Below are 17,211 nucleotides of genomic sequence, written 5' to 3' on the forward strand. Positions count from 1 at the left end.
ACAGGTAAAGCAGGGGAGAAGGGTATAAGTGAACAGACTCAGGGAGAAGAAAACACGCTCATCGCGGAAAAGTAATATCTACTATATCCTTTAGGGTTTCATTCCTTTCCATTATATTCTATCGTATTCACTTTGTTTCTGCATGAGTTGAGCTTTGGAGCTCTGCTAATTCTGGCACACTTATTCTGTGCCATTTGTCTGTTTTGACACAGAAATCACAATAAACTTGTATGGTAAACTGGTCTGAAATTAGTGTATCAATTTAGTAAAAATGTACGGAACTAGGCATTTGGCACACAAGGGATTGTATGGTAAACACTTATTGTGTACCACTTGCCCGTTTTAAGAAAAAAAATCACTTTTTTTATTTTATTTATGATAAACTGATCTGAAATGAGTGTGCCGACATTTGGCAGAAAAATTGATCGCGACAGAAAATCTGACACAAAAGCAATTCTCAAACGAAAATGCGGGCACAATAGTGACAATACGGAACTCAGGGTTATCGATGTAAAACCATCATCTCCTCTCTACTCTCTCGACTCTCTGCTCAACGAGCTTGATGTCGTCTCTGGTCTCCCGTCTCGTCTCGCTCAACTCTTTCGTCTCTCTCTGGTCTCTCGTCGATTCTCTCTCGTTTTTCTCAACTCGCTCGACTCTCTCCTAAAGATCTCTGCAACCGACTCTCTGCTAAAGTCTCATTTTCTGGTTTCGGAAAGACAAATCTTCAGTACAACCGAAGGAAGAAAAGCTCAACGTTACTGCACTCTCGTTCGCCACTTCAGCCGGACTTTACTCTCCTTCGACATTCCAGAAATCCCACTGCCACCAGGTACTTTCTTCTTCTTCTTCTTCTTCTGTGTTAACCCACTCAGTTCTTCTCATCTTCGTAATCTGAGTTTATTCTTTACAAAATGTATTTTGTAAGTATTTTTCCCTTACAATTTTTGAGCAATTGGAACCTGGGGTTTTAACGATTCTGGCTTGTGGTATTTTTCCCTAACAGTTTTTGAGCAATTGGAACCTCTTCTGCTGCTTCTTTGTTCTTCTGGCTCGGTTTTGATTGCTTGTTTCTCTCATTTTTTAAAAAAAAATATTTCTTCTTGTCTACCAGCACACGGTGTCTATGGAATCGTACAAAAATTTGCAGAAATGGTTTCGCGGTTTTGTTGTCTCTGGTTTTACAATCTAAACGGTCATAAAATCCCTAAATTTTGGATGAGAAATGTGATGACATGAAATTGAAGGAAAAACAGCATGTAACAAAATTGATTATAGCAACCATTAGTTTTCACACTTGTAGTCTTGTATCCTGAATCGTCTAATCTTAGGTAGCAAACCATTTGTATTTTCTTGCTTCCATCTTTAAATATCTAGTATTTCTAAAGGAACAAATGGAAATGTGTAAAGGAATTGTTCTGTACTTTCCCAATTTGTGTCTGTTCTTTTATGAGTTTAGGGAATCAAGACACAAAATCGTGTCTGATGTGGATGGAAAATGGAATTTGTGTCTGTTCTTTTTATGAGTTTTCACACTTGGTAGTCTTTTATTTTCTTGCTTCCATCTTTATTGGATTCCTCTACTGCTGGTTTGTTGGATTCTAGGACATAATTCCTCACTTTAATTGTGTTTATGGATAAATGTTAGTGGTTGGTTCCTGGTTTCTTGTGATGGTTGGTTGTTAATGGCTTTTATTGATGGATGATAGTGAACTGATAAAAAAAACAGAATGATGGTCTTGTGAAAGGTTATCCTTTATTGGAAAGTAATGAAATGCATAGTATTGACATGCTCTGCTTAATAATTGACACTCTGCCATCCCATGAAGTCCAACATTCCTTACTTCTTTGCTGCTGAAAAACCTTAAGCCTCAACCTTTTCTCATTCTAAAAGTTTTGGTTCAAATTCTATTTCTTTTGAACTCTGTCCGAGTTCTAGTACTGATTTCCTGTTCGATTATGAAGTCTTGAATTTTAAACACAATTGTTAGAACTACATAAGCATGTTTGGACGTGCATGCTTTGCCCACTAATTCTAGTGCTCAGAACTTTTAACAGTCTGATCTCGACAATTCAAAAACTAGCACAATGGTCTATAGGAGAAGTCCTGTTATTGCTGCTTTATTATCTGCTCAAGAGTGGTTAAATTGAATGAATTAACCTCTTTCATAAGTGTATATTGTTTTTCCTAAATAACAAAATGCTATGAACCACTGGAAACATCTCCAAATAGAATTTTACTGGACTTTCTGATGGGATGTGTAAATAACACTTAACTGCAATTACCAGAGTCTTCAAAGTCATATTGTTGTTACCATTAGTATTGCTGTTAGCGCTACTAGCTATGTTAATAAACCAGTCTTTGTGAGTGCGGGTGATTTGAAATTGCAAAATAAGGCATTGCTAGAAGCCATTGAAGACCTAGTATGAAAAATATATGAATCACATACATTGAAATTTCCTCTATTATGCTTGGTCATGAAGTGTGCTTTGTATGCTTGTTCATGTTTTCTATGTAGTTCTCGTCGTTTGAATGGCTGTCATGAACGAGTGGTAGGGATTAAGGGGTGATTGGGATTCAGGTAGTAATGGGATTAAGCCACCTGATTTTATGTGAGCAATTGTGTATCAACTAATGTGTATTTACCTTTTTTAATTAATTTATTTAAAAATAAAAGCGTGCCCATTTTGTACCCTGACGTTGTACATACCATACATGATTTTGTGTCCAATTTTGACAGAGAAACGTGCCATCTGTGTCCAACCATACAAGATTTCAGTACAGATTCTATGCCAAATTGGCTCAATTTGGCATAGAAGCATAAAAAGTTGATTCTGTGCCGAATTGGGAAATTTGGCACAGAATCATTGCCATACAACCCCAAAGCCTCCATTTTGGGGTGCCATTGTGATTTGCTCTATTTCAAATTATCACTCTCCTCTCTCTCTCATTCTCTTTCGCTTTCACCCTTTCTCTTTTTCTCCTTCACCGCTTGGTCTGCTTCACGGCTTCATGAAATCAAGTAGTCTCCACTCTCCTGTGCTTCTGTGGAGTGTGAAAACATACGGATAACAGGGCAGCTTCTCGGTAATACTAATGCATAGAGGCTCTATTCGAGTATACGCGTTCGAGATCGGACGGTTCAGAACGAAAAAGAGATTTTGATTCTTGCTTCTACAGGTTTTAGTCTCGGAGCTCCTCAGATCTGCTCTTGGTTTCGCATTCTACCAGATTCTCAGGATCTCAGGTACGGTTTCCTCTTCACTTCTTCCTTTTCTCCTTGCCTAAACCGTTTGTGATTTTATTAAGGCATTAGTTTTTCTTTTTTTCAAGCTGTTGTTGAGGTGGATAAACTTGATCCATTTGAAGTGATGTCTTCTTCTAGCATAAATCCATTGATCTGGAATAATTATGTTTTAGGGTATCAAACCTTATCTAAAAAACATGTCATTTTTATGCACCGCTTCTGAAGATTATTATTTGAAGCTAGGTGTTCTTAGAAATTTGAATGGCTTTAAATCTCAGAGAAACAGAGATATTGTCATATCAATCTAGGACCATTCCTATTCCTAGATGTTGTATCAGCACCCAATAAGTCCATGGTTCTGTTCATGTTCATCTGTATGCTTTGTGAATTAATTTATTATAACTTTCTTAAATTAGTCTTGCTGTGGAAGGTGTTTTACTGATTAGATGTTTATTCTCAACCCAAACATAAGCTAGCTTTGATCCCTGTCACCTTTTTCAGTCATTTCTCCGGTGTACACTTACTATTTCTGTTTCAGATCAGAAACTGGGGAAACCTGTTATCAGAAAAATAAGTTTAAGGTTCATCAACCCTCAACATAATAGTAGGCTAGATTTCTCATGCCACTTTTTTTCTTCTTCTTTTTTCAATGTTTTCTTCACCTCATGAGGAAAAGACTTGATACATTGTGGCAGACATGTCTAAGACTCTTTAAGTTTTCTCATCTGTCTAAGACTTGATACATTGTGGCTTCGTTTTCATTATTTTTTTGGGTGGTTTGCATGTTGGGGAGGGATGTTGATCCCCATGTGTTGGTTTGAGATTGGTGGTAATTGCTATTGGATACGAATCTGCAATAGTTGCCTTGTCCTTGGCAGTTAAATGTAGTAGAGTTTTGAACTGATGTAGGCTTGTTCTCTCACTGTGTGCTAAGTGCCTGATTTTCACATACAAAAATTCAGTGTTAAGCAAAGGGAATTTCACTAATTCCTTCAAGAAGAAGATGCATTTAAAATTTTTTTCCCCCGCTTTAGTAATGTTCAAAACTGGTGGAAATTGGTTCTTGGAGAGGAGAGCTTGGTTAAACAAAATAAAGAATGCCCTTTTGCATGTTGAGATGGACTTTGCTATTTACTATGGGAAAAACGATTATCTGGATTTGACTATTTCCTGGAGTCCGCTTGCATGCTCAAACCTTGGTTCTGATTTGTGGAATCCATGTCAGATTCAAATCCAGGAAAATCTTCTAGATGTTTGGAAGGGAACACCGGTTAATCCAGTCGCCACTCACATTAATATGTTCACCTAGCCGTTGATATTCTCCTACATTTCACTGACTCTATCATTTTCAACCCAGTTTGAAATCTCGAGCTTATCCCTGAGGTTTAGCGTATCGAGCAGTTTGCAGTCTGCGGAAATAGGGAAGACGGGGCTTTCATGACGAGTTGCACTGCGGAAAAGGGTATCTAGCATCCTCATCCACTGTTTTCGAATTTAAACCCATCTCCATCTGTGGCTCATATCAATCTCAGAGGTCAAGCCTTTTGCTACACTCACACTGATTTCTTCAGGTACTCTACAGAGGCTTGAAGCTGTTGAACTTCAAAATCAAGCTTGTAAAAGGATGTAGTTTTTCTTCAAGCTCTTTTGCAAAATACTAAATCATCTCGAAAGAAAAAGCAACAACAAGGTTTTGTGAGAGAAAGCGTGTGACGGAACTAAAGGGTAGATACGGGTATGTCAACTAACCTAACTAACTCAAATGGGAATCCGTTGTTTGGTATTCTCCTCATTAATTTACTTCTCTATGGGTTTTATTGGCCTTTTTTGTTTAAAGTTGAGGAGTTGAACCCAAGTAAGAAATAAAAATATTCTTTTTAATCTGTTCTCCAGTGGGTGTATTAATATCAGTCCTTCAGTATGCCATGTTTCGATTCTTCTTTTACTGCCCCTGTGATCAACGTATAACTTCTTCCTTCCCCCCCCCCTCTCAACTTTGTATAGTTCTGTTTTCAGATATTTGATAGTGTGGAAGCAGACCCTACTCTATCTCACTTTTAATGTGTTTTGTCTCCCTCTTTTTTATTCACAGAAAGAGATCATCTAGGCATGACATCCCAAATGCAAAATTGTAATCTTAAAATCAAAGCCCTTTTTTAATAGTTTTTGATGCCTTGAGTAGGGTGGAATCTAATATCAACAGATCAAAGAGACAGGAGTTGCAATTGTGCTAGTTGGAGGTCAGATCTGTATGGGAGAAAAGCTGTACCACTTATAATCAGATTTGAAGTTATGGTCTGATCTTGTTGGTAGGAATGTAGGGTTCTATAGTGGAAGTGGTACAGGGGTTTAGGGTATTTTGGTCATTTCAGATGTGTATGTTATGTTGGTGAAAGGTATTTTGATCATTTTGGGCCTGAGGTGTGTTCTGGTAATTTTTGGACATGAATGGTATATTGGTCATTAAGGGGTATTTTTGTCGTTTAGTGATTAGGGTATTTTGGGCATGAGCGGTATTTTGGTCATTTTGGACATGAGGGGTATTTTGGTCGATTTGGGCATCATGGGTATTCTGGTCATTTTGCACGTAAATGGTATTTGGTCCTGAAGGTATTCTGTGGATGAGGGGTATTTTTGTCATTTAGGGCATGTTGGTAGTTTTGGGCACGAGGGGTATTCTGGTCATTTGCGACATGAATGCCATTTTCATTTGTTATTTTAGGGTGTTAGGTGGTTTTAGGGTGTTGGAGGGTTTGGGGTTTTTGGGTTAAGGGTGTTTGGGGTTTTGGGGTTTTAGGGTTTAGGGTCTAGGGTCCCTAAACACCCTAAAAACCCACACTTTTTTCTGTAGTAGATTATTTGAGCCTTTAACCTGCATATTACAAACTAAAACAAAAAATGAAGTTCCAGGGATAGCTACAGTCTAATTGGTTATGGACTAAAAGGAAGCTTCATTGAGAAACAAAGCTGATAACTTATACAAGCAGACGTTTTTGCTTGTTCTCTATTTTTATTGTACCCAAAACGAGATTGATTGCCCAAAAAAACAAAAACAAAAAAAACCTGAGATTGAATATTTTTCGGGAATGAGGATTCAATTGATTAAACAAATATAGATATAAAGAAGAACTCCTTATAAGGAGAAAACCACATTCGATACAGTTAGGGGAAAGAAGAAAACCACCGTGAAGAATTATAGAACATACAAGAATCCTAATGAGAAAATCCGATTTATTTAACTGACCTTAACAAATTAGTTCTCACGATCCCTCCACCAGAAGATGCCAGATACAAATAAGATGGAGAAGAGATTAACAGCTGCAACAAAATGATTTCGATGGATTGAATGAGCAGAGATAGAGAAGATGATGAAGAGGAATTTTTCACAACGATGGCAGATGTCAAGCTTCGTCTGAGAAGTAGCGAAATCCCTTTCGATCTTGTAATTTGTAACCTGGAAAATGAAAAGTCCCTTTCGATCCTTGTTCTACTTTTTTTTTTCTTCCTTCCTCTTTTGTCTCTCTCCTCTTCAAAAGACCCAAAAAAATCATTGAAATTGAATTTCACAGAAAAATTAGAAGTTTTGTGGTCCCTTAAGTGGGGGTGAAGCTTAAGGCACCTCCTTTAAGTGCTAAAATTACAAATGGCCCTCTCTTTTATTACTGGTTACTCACACTTAACAGAGTGAGTCACTAAAATGTGAAGTAATTCAAATTTGTAGCTTGAAATGACCAAATTACCCTTTATATAGGGTGTTACGACCAAACTTATCCCTTCACCTTACCTTCTGGAAATCACCCTAACCTTCAAAAACCACCACACCCCTCCCACTGCCGGAGACCACCGCCGTCCCCACTCCCCCCCCCCCCTCTCCCTACTAGAAACCACCACAACTCGATGAAGAAAACAATCCATAGTAACAGCCAAAGTGCCAAGGGTTTCACGTTTGTTTGAGTTTTTGTTCAATTATTACAGGTTTCTAGGTGTCTGAACTGGGTTGGGACATTGGTTGTTTACGAACCAAGTTGATGATAGTTGTGTTATCTATTGTCTACTTTCATGTTATTTGAAGAATGTATTTGAAACGAGGTAGTTTATGCAAGAAAATAACACTTGAAATGAATCCTGGGAGATGCTCAAGAAGTCTCATCAACAATATCAGATTTGCCTTGACTGTTAATTTTCCATAGCTAGCCATAAAGGTGTGGTTTGAGACAGTTTCGATTTGGGCTTAACGGTCTTGAGCTGAAAAATAACAAAGCCCAACACAACCCATTTGCAGAATAACAGTTTTGATTTGGTGCGGTTTGGGTTTAGGTTGGCTAATGGTTTGGATTCCGGTTGGGATGGTTTTGAGACCATTGCAAAATATTGTTATTCACTCTCAGCAATTAATTTTGAGCAGAAAATAGAAAACATTTGAAGCAAAAGGTATTTTGATGCACTAAGTTAAACTTGAAATATATTAGAGAACTAAAGTTCCAAATTGAACCTATGGATGTTTCATAAATGTGGATGCTATTGAATAGAAAACTCTATCTCTAAAACTATATCTCAGTAGAAAACTAAGACCTCTCCAAAAAAAAGAAAGAAAGAAAAAAAAAGACTAACAGGCTTAGTAGAAGTAGTCCACTAAAACCTCTCCAAAACTATATTTTAGTAGAACTAATGGGCTAACGGTTTGCACATTGGCTGGCCCAAACCAGACCAAACCTTTCAAGCTTTGCCCCCTCAGCCCAAACAAAGCCCATTAAGATTTGTTTGGTCTCGTTCGGTTTTAACGGTTCAAGTTGCAAATTGACACCCCTAGTTAGCCATAAATCTGGAGATCAACTACTACTTCCTTTTTAGTGTATAAATCTGGTTATTCTATGTAGTCTTCCTATTAACCTCTCTACAACATCTACACTTGTTATTTAAGTTGAGCTGCTCCAACTCCATACCTTAAAGGTTTGATAGGGTTGCAGATCAGGTTTTTTCTGTTTATACTGATGATTGAGATCCGCAAATTGCTTTGTTTATTCGTATTTTTCCGATCCCCTTTTATTTGTCCCTAATATAGGGTTTGCTGGTTTTGCAAGTCCATTGGTTGTGTTCAATTTGCTAAGGTAAGATCAGGCTTTAGTGCTTTTTCTTTGAAGGGTCTTATCTTTCTCTTCTGTGAAGTTCAAAACCAGGTCCCCGTTCGTCATTTTTCTTTCCGTCGTTGCGATTTGACAGTCACTACTTCAAAGCTTCCAGCGGAAAACCTAACATTGAAAAACCATTAATCAAAGTATTGTGCGCAATGTCGGCATACAACATCTTTTTGGACAATCTAGAGAAACGTGAGAATGGGGAGCTCCCTATTGTGCACCACTACCAAGGATGTCTATGGCTCCCGCCATGAGGTTTCACTTTCCCTTCCAAGAGATCATCTTTAATCATTTGCAGACAGATGTTATTTGTCATTGGTTCCTGATTCTTCCCAACGAATAGAGCAATAAAAAGGAATACCAAAGATCATGACCTTTACCACAAATAATGGGACGGTTAAAGAAGATATCAAATCAAGAATACCAAAGATCGTGAACACAAGTGTAGCTCCCAATTATAAATTGCATAGTCCAACTTTTCTTCATTTTCCTCCTTTCATCAGATTAGTACTATACACTTCTATGATCCTTTGTTTTTCATTTAATTGGTTTACTTTTTGGTCTCATTCTGCTGTCACCCTCTCTGTCTCTCTTAAATGAACGCATGCAGGTTACAACTTTTGTTTGTTTGTTTGTTTGTTTGTTTGTTTGTTTTTTTTTTTTTTTTTTTTTTTTTTGGGGGGGGGGGTGTTGGGGGTGGGGATGGGGGGGGTGGGAAGAGTTGCATGAGGAATAAATTAAGTTCATCCTCAAGGGTCAAGTACAACGGATGGTACGGACAACCAAATTTGGGTATAGTTCAACTGAGTTCCAAGGTAGGTCTTTAGTTTCCATTTAAGGGGACTTGATGTACAAGGACCTGGACTTTGTATGTGTACAAAGTAGACTTGTGACTTGCTAATGCTTGGGAACTACCAATTGCTTACTAAAGAGAGATATCATTGCAAGAATTATCATTCTCTGCAGTCTTAACATTGATCAAACAAAGTTGTGCCTTGAATAATTAAATAACTTCTTGGAATTTCTTCTGATGTTGTATCATTTCTCATATCTAAGAGCATTAAGGTGTTTACCAATTAAGAAGAAAATTTAGAACAATAAGGTCTTAATATTTAATAGTATTGATATTTGGCATTCATTTATAGTTGTTAGTTTTGACTCTTACAAATTTGTTTCTACATCTAGAATAAACTCACTCTTTCTTGTCTACTTTGTCCTTGTTCATTTCATATTCTTGTGTGATTAAATACTTAGTAAAATCCACCTTAAATGGTTGGTTGGAGTTTGTTGAACAAGGAAAATTTTTAATGGATAATATTCTTAATTTTGATACTATTAAGCTGTAAACATTTACTGGGATGCACAAATCTTCCCCAGTAGATAGTCTGCAAATGGTGATCATGGCTGCGATGGATAAAGATGCACTGTGAAAGACAAGATTCAGGTCTAGAAGTTTTGTTTCCTAAGTGGGAGGGTTCTTTATTGAATGATTGAGGTCTTCCTTTCTTCCACTCAATGTGAACTAATCCTCAGATTGTATTAGTATCCTTTATGACTGTATCTGTAGCTTTTGATTTTTGTTCTCATAATATAAATGACTCTCTTCACACTAAAACAAAGAGATGCACAAATTTGATCTATGGCTATGTGAAGTCTAAAAGTATTGAAGATCAGCAGCATCTATTTATCCAAATATATCACTGAGGATTTTCCATCATTGGAACCTTGAGTAACTTTGTATTAATAGTGTTTTGTTTTGTTATTTTATTATTTTTTTTTTTTGGGGGGGGGGGGGTAGCTAAACAAGGAGGGAGGATGTGAAGAAAGAGGCGTAAAAGAGGAAAAACAATTGATTGTTTGGTTGATTTACAATGATTTTACTTTGCTAACTGATGTGAACCTAAATTTTACCCCCGGCCAAAACCCTGGAGTGGGCCCAGCAGCCACTTTTTTTACCTAGGGCTGGCCAAACCCTCTTGGAGGGGTATTTTGGTAGCCCTTAGTATTTGCTGATTCTAATTTTTGGCATTTTATTTTTTAATTTCAGAAGAGTCTTGGTCAGTTAGGAAGTCTAGGTTGAGTTAAAGATCAGTTCTTGAGTCTTGGGATTCTTCATTAAAAATAAGACTCTTAATGGTCTTTTTTTACAATAGTTCCTTTAGTATTTATGTCTTAGGGAGGAATCTATTTTTAAGGAGCTTCCATTAGATCTTTGACTATTATTTTGGATGGTTGAGATAATTGTAATGAGATCCTATGGACCTAATCTATAAAAGAATCTCACTTAGGATTAGAGTCTTTTAGTGGGCTATAAATAACCTATTCTTTCTTTGTAATTCTTAAGCCTGATTATTTGAGCTGAGGATCGTGGTTCTTGTTGAGGGAGCCACGTTTGAGTTAAGAATTGAGTTTCTTCTTCAAAGATCAGCACCAGGACTCTGTCTGGCACTCTTCTTCTAGAAATTCCAGCAAGTTTCCAAGAATTTCCAAGTAAGTAAACCAACCCTAGCCCCTTCCCCTCTCTCCGCCCCTCTCTCCTCTACCATTGAAATCCTCCCCCACCCCTTCCCTTTCAACCAAGCAACCTCCAGCCCCTCCCTCACCTCTCCTAACCCCTGCAAGGCCCTTCCCCACCCTCCCTGTTCTGCGCAAGCATCCCCAGCCCCTCCCCTTGCTGCCACACCTTGGCAGCAGCTTCCCCAGGCCCCCACAACACCCCTAATCACTTCCCCTACCCCTTACGACTCCCCCTACCCTACGTCACCCCCTCCCCTCCTAACCCTATCGGCCTCTCTCTCTCTGTGTCTCCTTTTCCTTGCAGCAAACCAGAAACAGAAAAGAAGAAAGAAAAGAAAGAAGAAAGAAAAGAAAGAAAAGGGAAGAGCAAGGAAGAAATAGAAGAGATCCTTCCTTTTCTCTCTCCAAGATCCAAGCCATACTGATATCCATTAATTATCCTTCTTTTCTATCAACGTTAGGAGTAATATCAGACACCCAAAATTAACCCATAACCTTTACATTTAGATCCCCGTCTTGATTTAGGTCTCCTAGGTATTTTTGATACATCCCATATTTCTGTTTTAACCAAATTCTTCCACACAAAATTTAACCATATTATCCATTTGATTGCTAGAAGATTCTAGGCACACCCCAAATTTTATGAAATCTTTCCAAACCCTGAAATTGGGTTTCACATCACTAACATTTCTGAGTTGAAGTCATTCATGAGGAATATAATCACTTGTTTTCCCTCTCTCTTTTAGTGGGTTGCCAAACTTGATTTCTTAAGGAAGAAATGCATATTAGTATAATTATAAGTTACAGAGCTTTATGATTGATATATTTAGTTATAAATGTATGTTAATAGCTCTGAACTGACTTGGTGGGATACTGTTTTACACAGGTTAATTTTATGTTTATTTATTTATATGTTCCTAATCTATTCTTAGGTACTGTTCCTCTTTTTGTAGCTCTATGTTATATGTTTCTTCTGATAATAAGTTCCTAAACTGCATCATATATGGTTTGATTGACATTTAAGGATTTCAGGCGTGCTTATAACACATTGGATATGGGTGCTGTCTTATTTTATAAACTCATTGTAAGTTTTTGAGAAGTTCATTTACCAAATGCTTGGTAATGTATCTATGATGGCACTCATACCAATGGACTGGGCTAAACATACTTTTCTGTTGTTCTATTGTCCTGTTGGTGGTTTCTTGTTTCCTTAAATCATTTTTCTTGAAAGTTGTGTGTTAAATTTGATTTTGATTTGGCGAATTTTATTCTGAAGGCATGGAGACGGTGATGAAGAAATACCAGCAGAAGTTTAGGAAAGTTAGGGATGAAATGAATCGATGGGACGACCTTCACTCCCAATTGCTTTCTCAGTTTGGAAATGCCTCTGCAATCATTGAGAGATTGCAGGTACTTTTGTAGTGAAGATAGATATTTCTCATCAGCTAACAGATTTCCTTTCAGATTCTCAAGTACAAAATTTTATTTTTCACTATTTTCCATGATCAGGTACTACAAGAGCCCAAAAATTATGGCCAGTTGAAATGTGTCAATGGCATGAGGGAGGCAATTTTGGGGAAGCAAATGGAATCGCTGCAAACCATTTTGGTCTCTATGAAGAGAACACTGTGAGCCCTATTCTGCATATGATCTTGAAATTTACTATTATCTACTTCATTATTGTTGTGATTTGTGGTCCCTTGCTGTCTTAGAATCATTGTAAGTAGTTGGCAAGTTCTTTTCAAATTCTAATATATTTTTCTCATGGATTTCTATCTAAATTTTAATTTTCTAGAGAAGGACAAACTTTGGAAGAGCAAATCATAATTGCTTCACTTATTTCTATTTATAGTTTTTATCTTTGTGGGAAGAAGGGGGCCAAGGCTTGGGTGGGTGCAGAAGCCTTGGTTGACCAAGAATTAGCTCTAATAATATTAGCTTGACACAAGTCTTGATGATTGTTTGCCTGGGATTGACATGGAGAAGAATGAAGCAACATCATGCAATTGTTTTAATTGTCAAAATCATGAATTGTATATATATATATTTTTAATTTTAATCCTGATTATTATCTGGGACCTAGGGCAGCCCCTAAGCTTTATTGAAAAAAAAAAAAAAAAATGTGCTTATGGAAAACAAAGGGGCCTGCGTTACCATTATCCGAGGAAACAGAAAGCTCAATCTCACCAAACCAAATGTTAAATCCTCTGAGCTGAAAAAATTACAATTAGAGATAGACATTACATTTGAAAAATTGGTAATCCAGCATTGTCTTGCTGTCAAATGAGACTGAATCCTTGAGCTACTAATGGTCAGAATGGAACAATATTTGCCCATGAATGTTATTTCATGCATTAGGAATCTCATATATTTTTTTTGGTTGTCTTCTATCTTTTCTAAGATTTAAGCTGTGATGATCTTTTGTTATTTGGAATAATTGAAATCAGTGAAGAGTTTCATGGTGTTGTTGTATCTCTTGAAAAGATTCTTCGAGATGGTAAACAACTGGTGAAAGGGAGTTCCGTGTCACCTGGCAAGAACCATATGCAATTGCGAATTGGGATATGGCCAAGTATAGCAGATTGTATGGAGGGGCTTAGACTTTTGCATGAGATGTACCACTCAGAGTAAGGGGATTCTCAATACTTAAACTGAGTTTTATTTGTTCTTTGTGCATTCTTTATTGTGAGAAAATTCCAGAAGTTCATATAGATACCCATAATGTTATTTTTGGATGTAGCTATGGTGATTCCTACCTAATCCAGCCTGGCCTGGTCCATAACATCTTTTGCACTCTATGGTGGTGGTGCCTACTAATAGCCAACTACCTTAAACCAATGATGTGTTAAAATAGTTGAACAATTTGCTAAATTGAAATCCTTATATACTGTCTCCCGTTTTCTCCTATAAAATGTTCCCAATCATTGGCAGTATAAATTATTAGGCCAAGGTGGTGGAAATTGTTTGCCTGCTTTAATTTGAACATTTACACTGATCTACTAGTTAATATATAATTATAACTTTTTCATTGGGTTATTCAAAGTTTTTCAGAATAACAATATTGTTAGAATATCAGGGTACTGTAATCAGGTCTGTGAGAAAGAAGAAGTGTGGAATAGGAAGAAGAAAGAAGGGAGAAGACACAAGTTATCCAAAAAGAGAACCTCAAACATGAGTTATATATAATATTCATTCACTTAAAATAAACATGGATACGAGACCATAATTCTGCTCTACCAATGATTCCCAATTATACTTGGTAAGCTAATTCTGTAAATAGTCTTAAAGGCTGAAATAGATAACACCCCTAAAGCTTCACAATATAATTTTAGCACATTCATCCAAAAAGATTTAATTTTATGGTACTGTCCAAATTTTTTGAATTTCTAGGTATCAACTCAAGTTATCAACAGTTTCAGCAAGATTTAGTTATGGTACTGACCATAATTTTTGAATTTCTAGGTATCAACTCAAGTTATCAACAGTTTCAGCACTTAATTTGGAACTCAGGTATTTAGCAAGTTGTGTTTTTCTCTTTTATGTTTGAAGAGTTGAAGTTACCTTGTTCCTTCCAGTTTTAGGGGTAGAAAATACTCTAGTACAATTGTTTCTTTAAGCACAAAAGATGAGCATGTCTCAAATCTAATTTGGTTAGGTTCTTCTCCTGGCCCTTGATGAAGTTAGTATTATGGAAGACCCAGTTGTGCGATATGGAATGGCAGTGTGGCAATTCTAAAATAGTTATGCCAATTTATAATGATATCAAATTTCAGGATCTTAAATCCTGCATGTTTTGGCATGTTTTCACTTGTATTTCAGCCATCCATTTCAATTGATTTTTTGAGGTTAGCTTCTCAATGAATTCCTGAAGGTCATTAAATTTCAGATTTATACCCTTCTTGTCTGTTATGTGGCTGATATTGGAGTGAGGCTTCCTGTAGTAGATTGTATAGGCAACGGTTCTTTTTTGGAAAAGTTAATATTATATGATCACTAGTGAGGCTTCCTGTAGTAGATTGTATAGGAAACGATTCTTTTTGGGAAAAGTTAATATCATATGATCACTAGCTTTAAGATGTGAAACTATCAAGAAAAGAGATGAACAATGCAGAAAGTGGAACTTGTATCTGGTAGATGTTATATGAATGCATCAAAAGCTTTCAGTACAGCCAACTAGTGTGTGGGTTTTGAGCATGAGATTTATCAATCCATGGTTGATCTTGGCAAAGTTGCAATTCTGAAATTTTATTATTAATATAGCTTAGCTGATTACCATGCTTCTGGAGACATCATATGGTGATGGCCTCATATTCCTTATGAGTTGCATGAAGTCCTTTCTTCCGAAACTTTTCAGATTGATCTAGAGTTGAGCTTTGTGAGTCTTCTGTTCAGAACTGTGACTTGTTAGGGACAGATTGTTGTATACTTTCAGCTTTCATTTATTGAACTTCTTTTTTTCCTGCTCAATGGCTAGGTAATATTCTTTCATGATCTGAATGAGATTCCTACTGGTTGTTCTAATCTGACTATGAATTTGCTATTGAAGTGCGAGTGATCTAGGGGCGCTTCATCAACTGTTGGTCGATCAACCTAATATTCCTAAAGATGAAGGTAAGGAACGACGCTTAAAACTGAAGAGACATAAATTTTACAAATGAACGAGAACTACCTAGGAAGTCAGCTTATTGTTGAGTTAACCCAATTAAATGTTTAGTTGGTTACATACAACCTATTTGTTCTCTTTTGGTAAAAATTTACAACAATGAAGGATGTTGGGATGATAGTCACTTTTGTGGGGCAATGAAAGAAAATTTAAATTTTTACTTAAAAGTCTAACCAAAGATATGCTTACAGCTGGAAATCTTTTTCCAGAATATAAAGTAAGCCAAGAATGGTAACTCTATTGGCATTTTATCTTCTTTTCATCCCTTTCTGGTGATATTCATGTCCCTCTTAAGTCCAACTGACTGTATGCTGTCCTCTTTTGCAGTGAAACTCATTTTTGACATCATATTGGCTGATGAAATCTGTTGAACTTTATGTCATGCCTGATTACTTGTCGGTTTGAAGTTTTGACTGTTGGGAAGGTTGTTCAGAATATATATGGAAGCATACTACTTGGTTCCATTGCTAGTCAAATAAAATAAGTGGGAGCAACAAGCTTTATCTTAACTAAATGGCACAGGCTACATGGATCCTTGTCTTCTAATGAGATCTATTTGAGATCATACAGGATGCAAGGCCATATTGGGAGAGCATTTTGAATTCCTTGGTTGTAGCATGATTCATTTATTCTGTACATCTAAAAAACTAGATTAGGTATTTAAACTGATGTGAGGATCGATCAGTATCTTGTTTTGGGAGGTAATCAAGACAATCTGTATCTTGTTGATCCTTTGGAAAATGAGTATTTTGTCAATGACATCTTCATTAATCCAAACAGTATTAAGGAGACACAACATGCCTATAGAGAGTAGATACTCGACTGCTATCTCCCTCTTGGGTTCTCAGTGCACTATTCTATCCTAGTGAGGATTCAAACTGGTTAGTTCCATCAGTCTCATCTGCTCCTATGCTACATATCTTCAAAGATGAATCTGGGGTAAATCTTTTCTGGGAATGCTTCTGTGGAATCTATACAGGAAATATGTCATGAGCAAGGAAGAATTTTTTTGGCACTTCAAGAGGCGACACGAAATATACCCCCAACATGACATATATACCATGTCGGCAAAAAATGGGCGAGAAATTGCGGATTCTTTGATTTCTCACCAATTTTTCGGTGATTTTTGGTTTTTTTTTTCAGTGATTTTTTTGTGTGATTTATGTATGGGATTGGTTGAAAGGTAAGGTTGATTGATTGAAACACAAAGTAAGATAAGGTTGATTGAAAATTTGAAATGCATAATTAGAAACGGGTATAGTTGGTTGAAATTATAATTGGAAGCAAAGATGTAATTGAAATTATAAAGTAAGGTTGACTAAATCGATAAATTTAAAATAAACTTGATGGAACCTACAACATTTTGGGTCTCGCTGATTACATTCTAGCTGAAAAATCAAACCCTAGTCACAAGACCATTTTTTGTTTTTTTTGGTAAGAAAATAATTTATTGAAGGGGGGGGGGGCAAGACCGACAAATAGCATCCTGATTACAAAGATCTAGGAGCCATGTAATGGAATTCGACCAAATCAGCCTACTTGCCAAGGATGAGGCCTTCTTAGCTAGAGCATTGCCACAGTATTAGCAGCTCTTGAGATGGATTTGATGACAAAGGAATCTGGACCATTAAGGAACACTAATATCCTC

The 17,211-nt window shown here is 36.8% G+C and overlaps 1 protein-coding gene across 7 annotated transcripts; it reads left to right on the plus strand.

Annotated features, from left to right (window-relative positions):
- The first annotated feature begins 507 nt into the window (after nucleotides 1-507).
- LOC149029410 (Pentatricopeptide repeat (PPR) superfamily protein) lies at nucleotides 508-16,941 on the plus strand. Of its 7 annotated transcripts, XM_089141813.1 has the most exons (8): nucleotides 847-3,248; nucleotides 4,606-4,710; nucleotides 4,820-4,983; nucleotides 12,177-12,310; nucleotides 12,410-12,528; nucleotides 13,348-13,527; nucleotides 14,363-14,410; nucleotides 15,447-16,941. In XM_089141813.1, exons 4-8 carry the CDS (start codon nucleotides 12,179-12,181, stop codon nucleotides 15,556-15,558), a joined length of 591 nt encoding a protein of 196 aa, XP_088997939.1. In that variant the 5' UTR covers nucleotides 847-3,248; nucleotides 4,606-4,710; nucleotides 4,820-4,983; nucleotides 12,177-12,178; the 3' UTR covers nucleotides 15,559-16,941. The 7 variants fall into 7 exon arrangements, 6 of the variants coding, with proteins under 6 accessions (XP_088997944.1, XP_088997948.1, XP_088997939.1 ...); XM_089141818.1 differs by lacking the exons at nucleotides 4,606-4,710; nucleotides 4,820-4,983 and adding an exon at nucleotides 508-832 and having other exon boundaries at nucleotides 3,182-3,248; XR_016171152.1 differs by lacking the exons at nucleotides 4,606-4,710; nucleotides 4,820-4,983 and having other exon boundaries at nucleotides 15,375-15,511; nucleotides 15,891-15,920.
- The last annotated feature ends 270 nt before the right edge of the window (nucleotides 16,942-17,211 follow it).

This window comes from Hakea prostrata, chromosome 1, assembly GCF_041222555.1.
Source record: "Hakea prostrata isolate BN-2017 chromosome 1, UWA_Hpros_2, whole genome shotgun sequence".
NCBI lineage: Eukaryota > Viridiplantae > Streptophyta > Magnoliopsida > Proteales > Proteaceae > Hakea > Hakea prostrata.

Bases quoted from the DNA above. Each gene is read 5' to 3' on its own strand.
- LOC149029410 (XM_089141818.1), top strand. From the start codon at position 12,179: ATGGAGACGGTGATGAAGAAATACCAGCAGAAGTTTAGGAAAGTTAGG. The intron at 12,529-13,347 runs GTGAGCCCTATT...AATTGAAATCAG, and splicing joins GTCTCTATGAAGAGAACACT to TGAAGAGTTTCATGGTGTTG. The intron at 13,528-14,362 runs GTAAGGGGATTC...TTGAATTTCTAG, and splicing joins CATGAGATGTACCACTCAGA to GTATCAACTCAAGTTATCAA.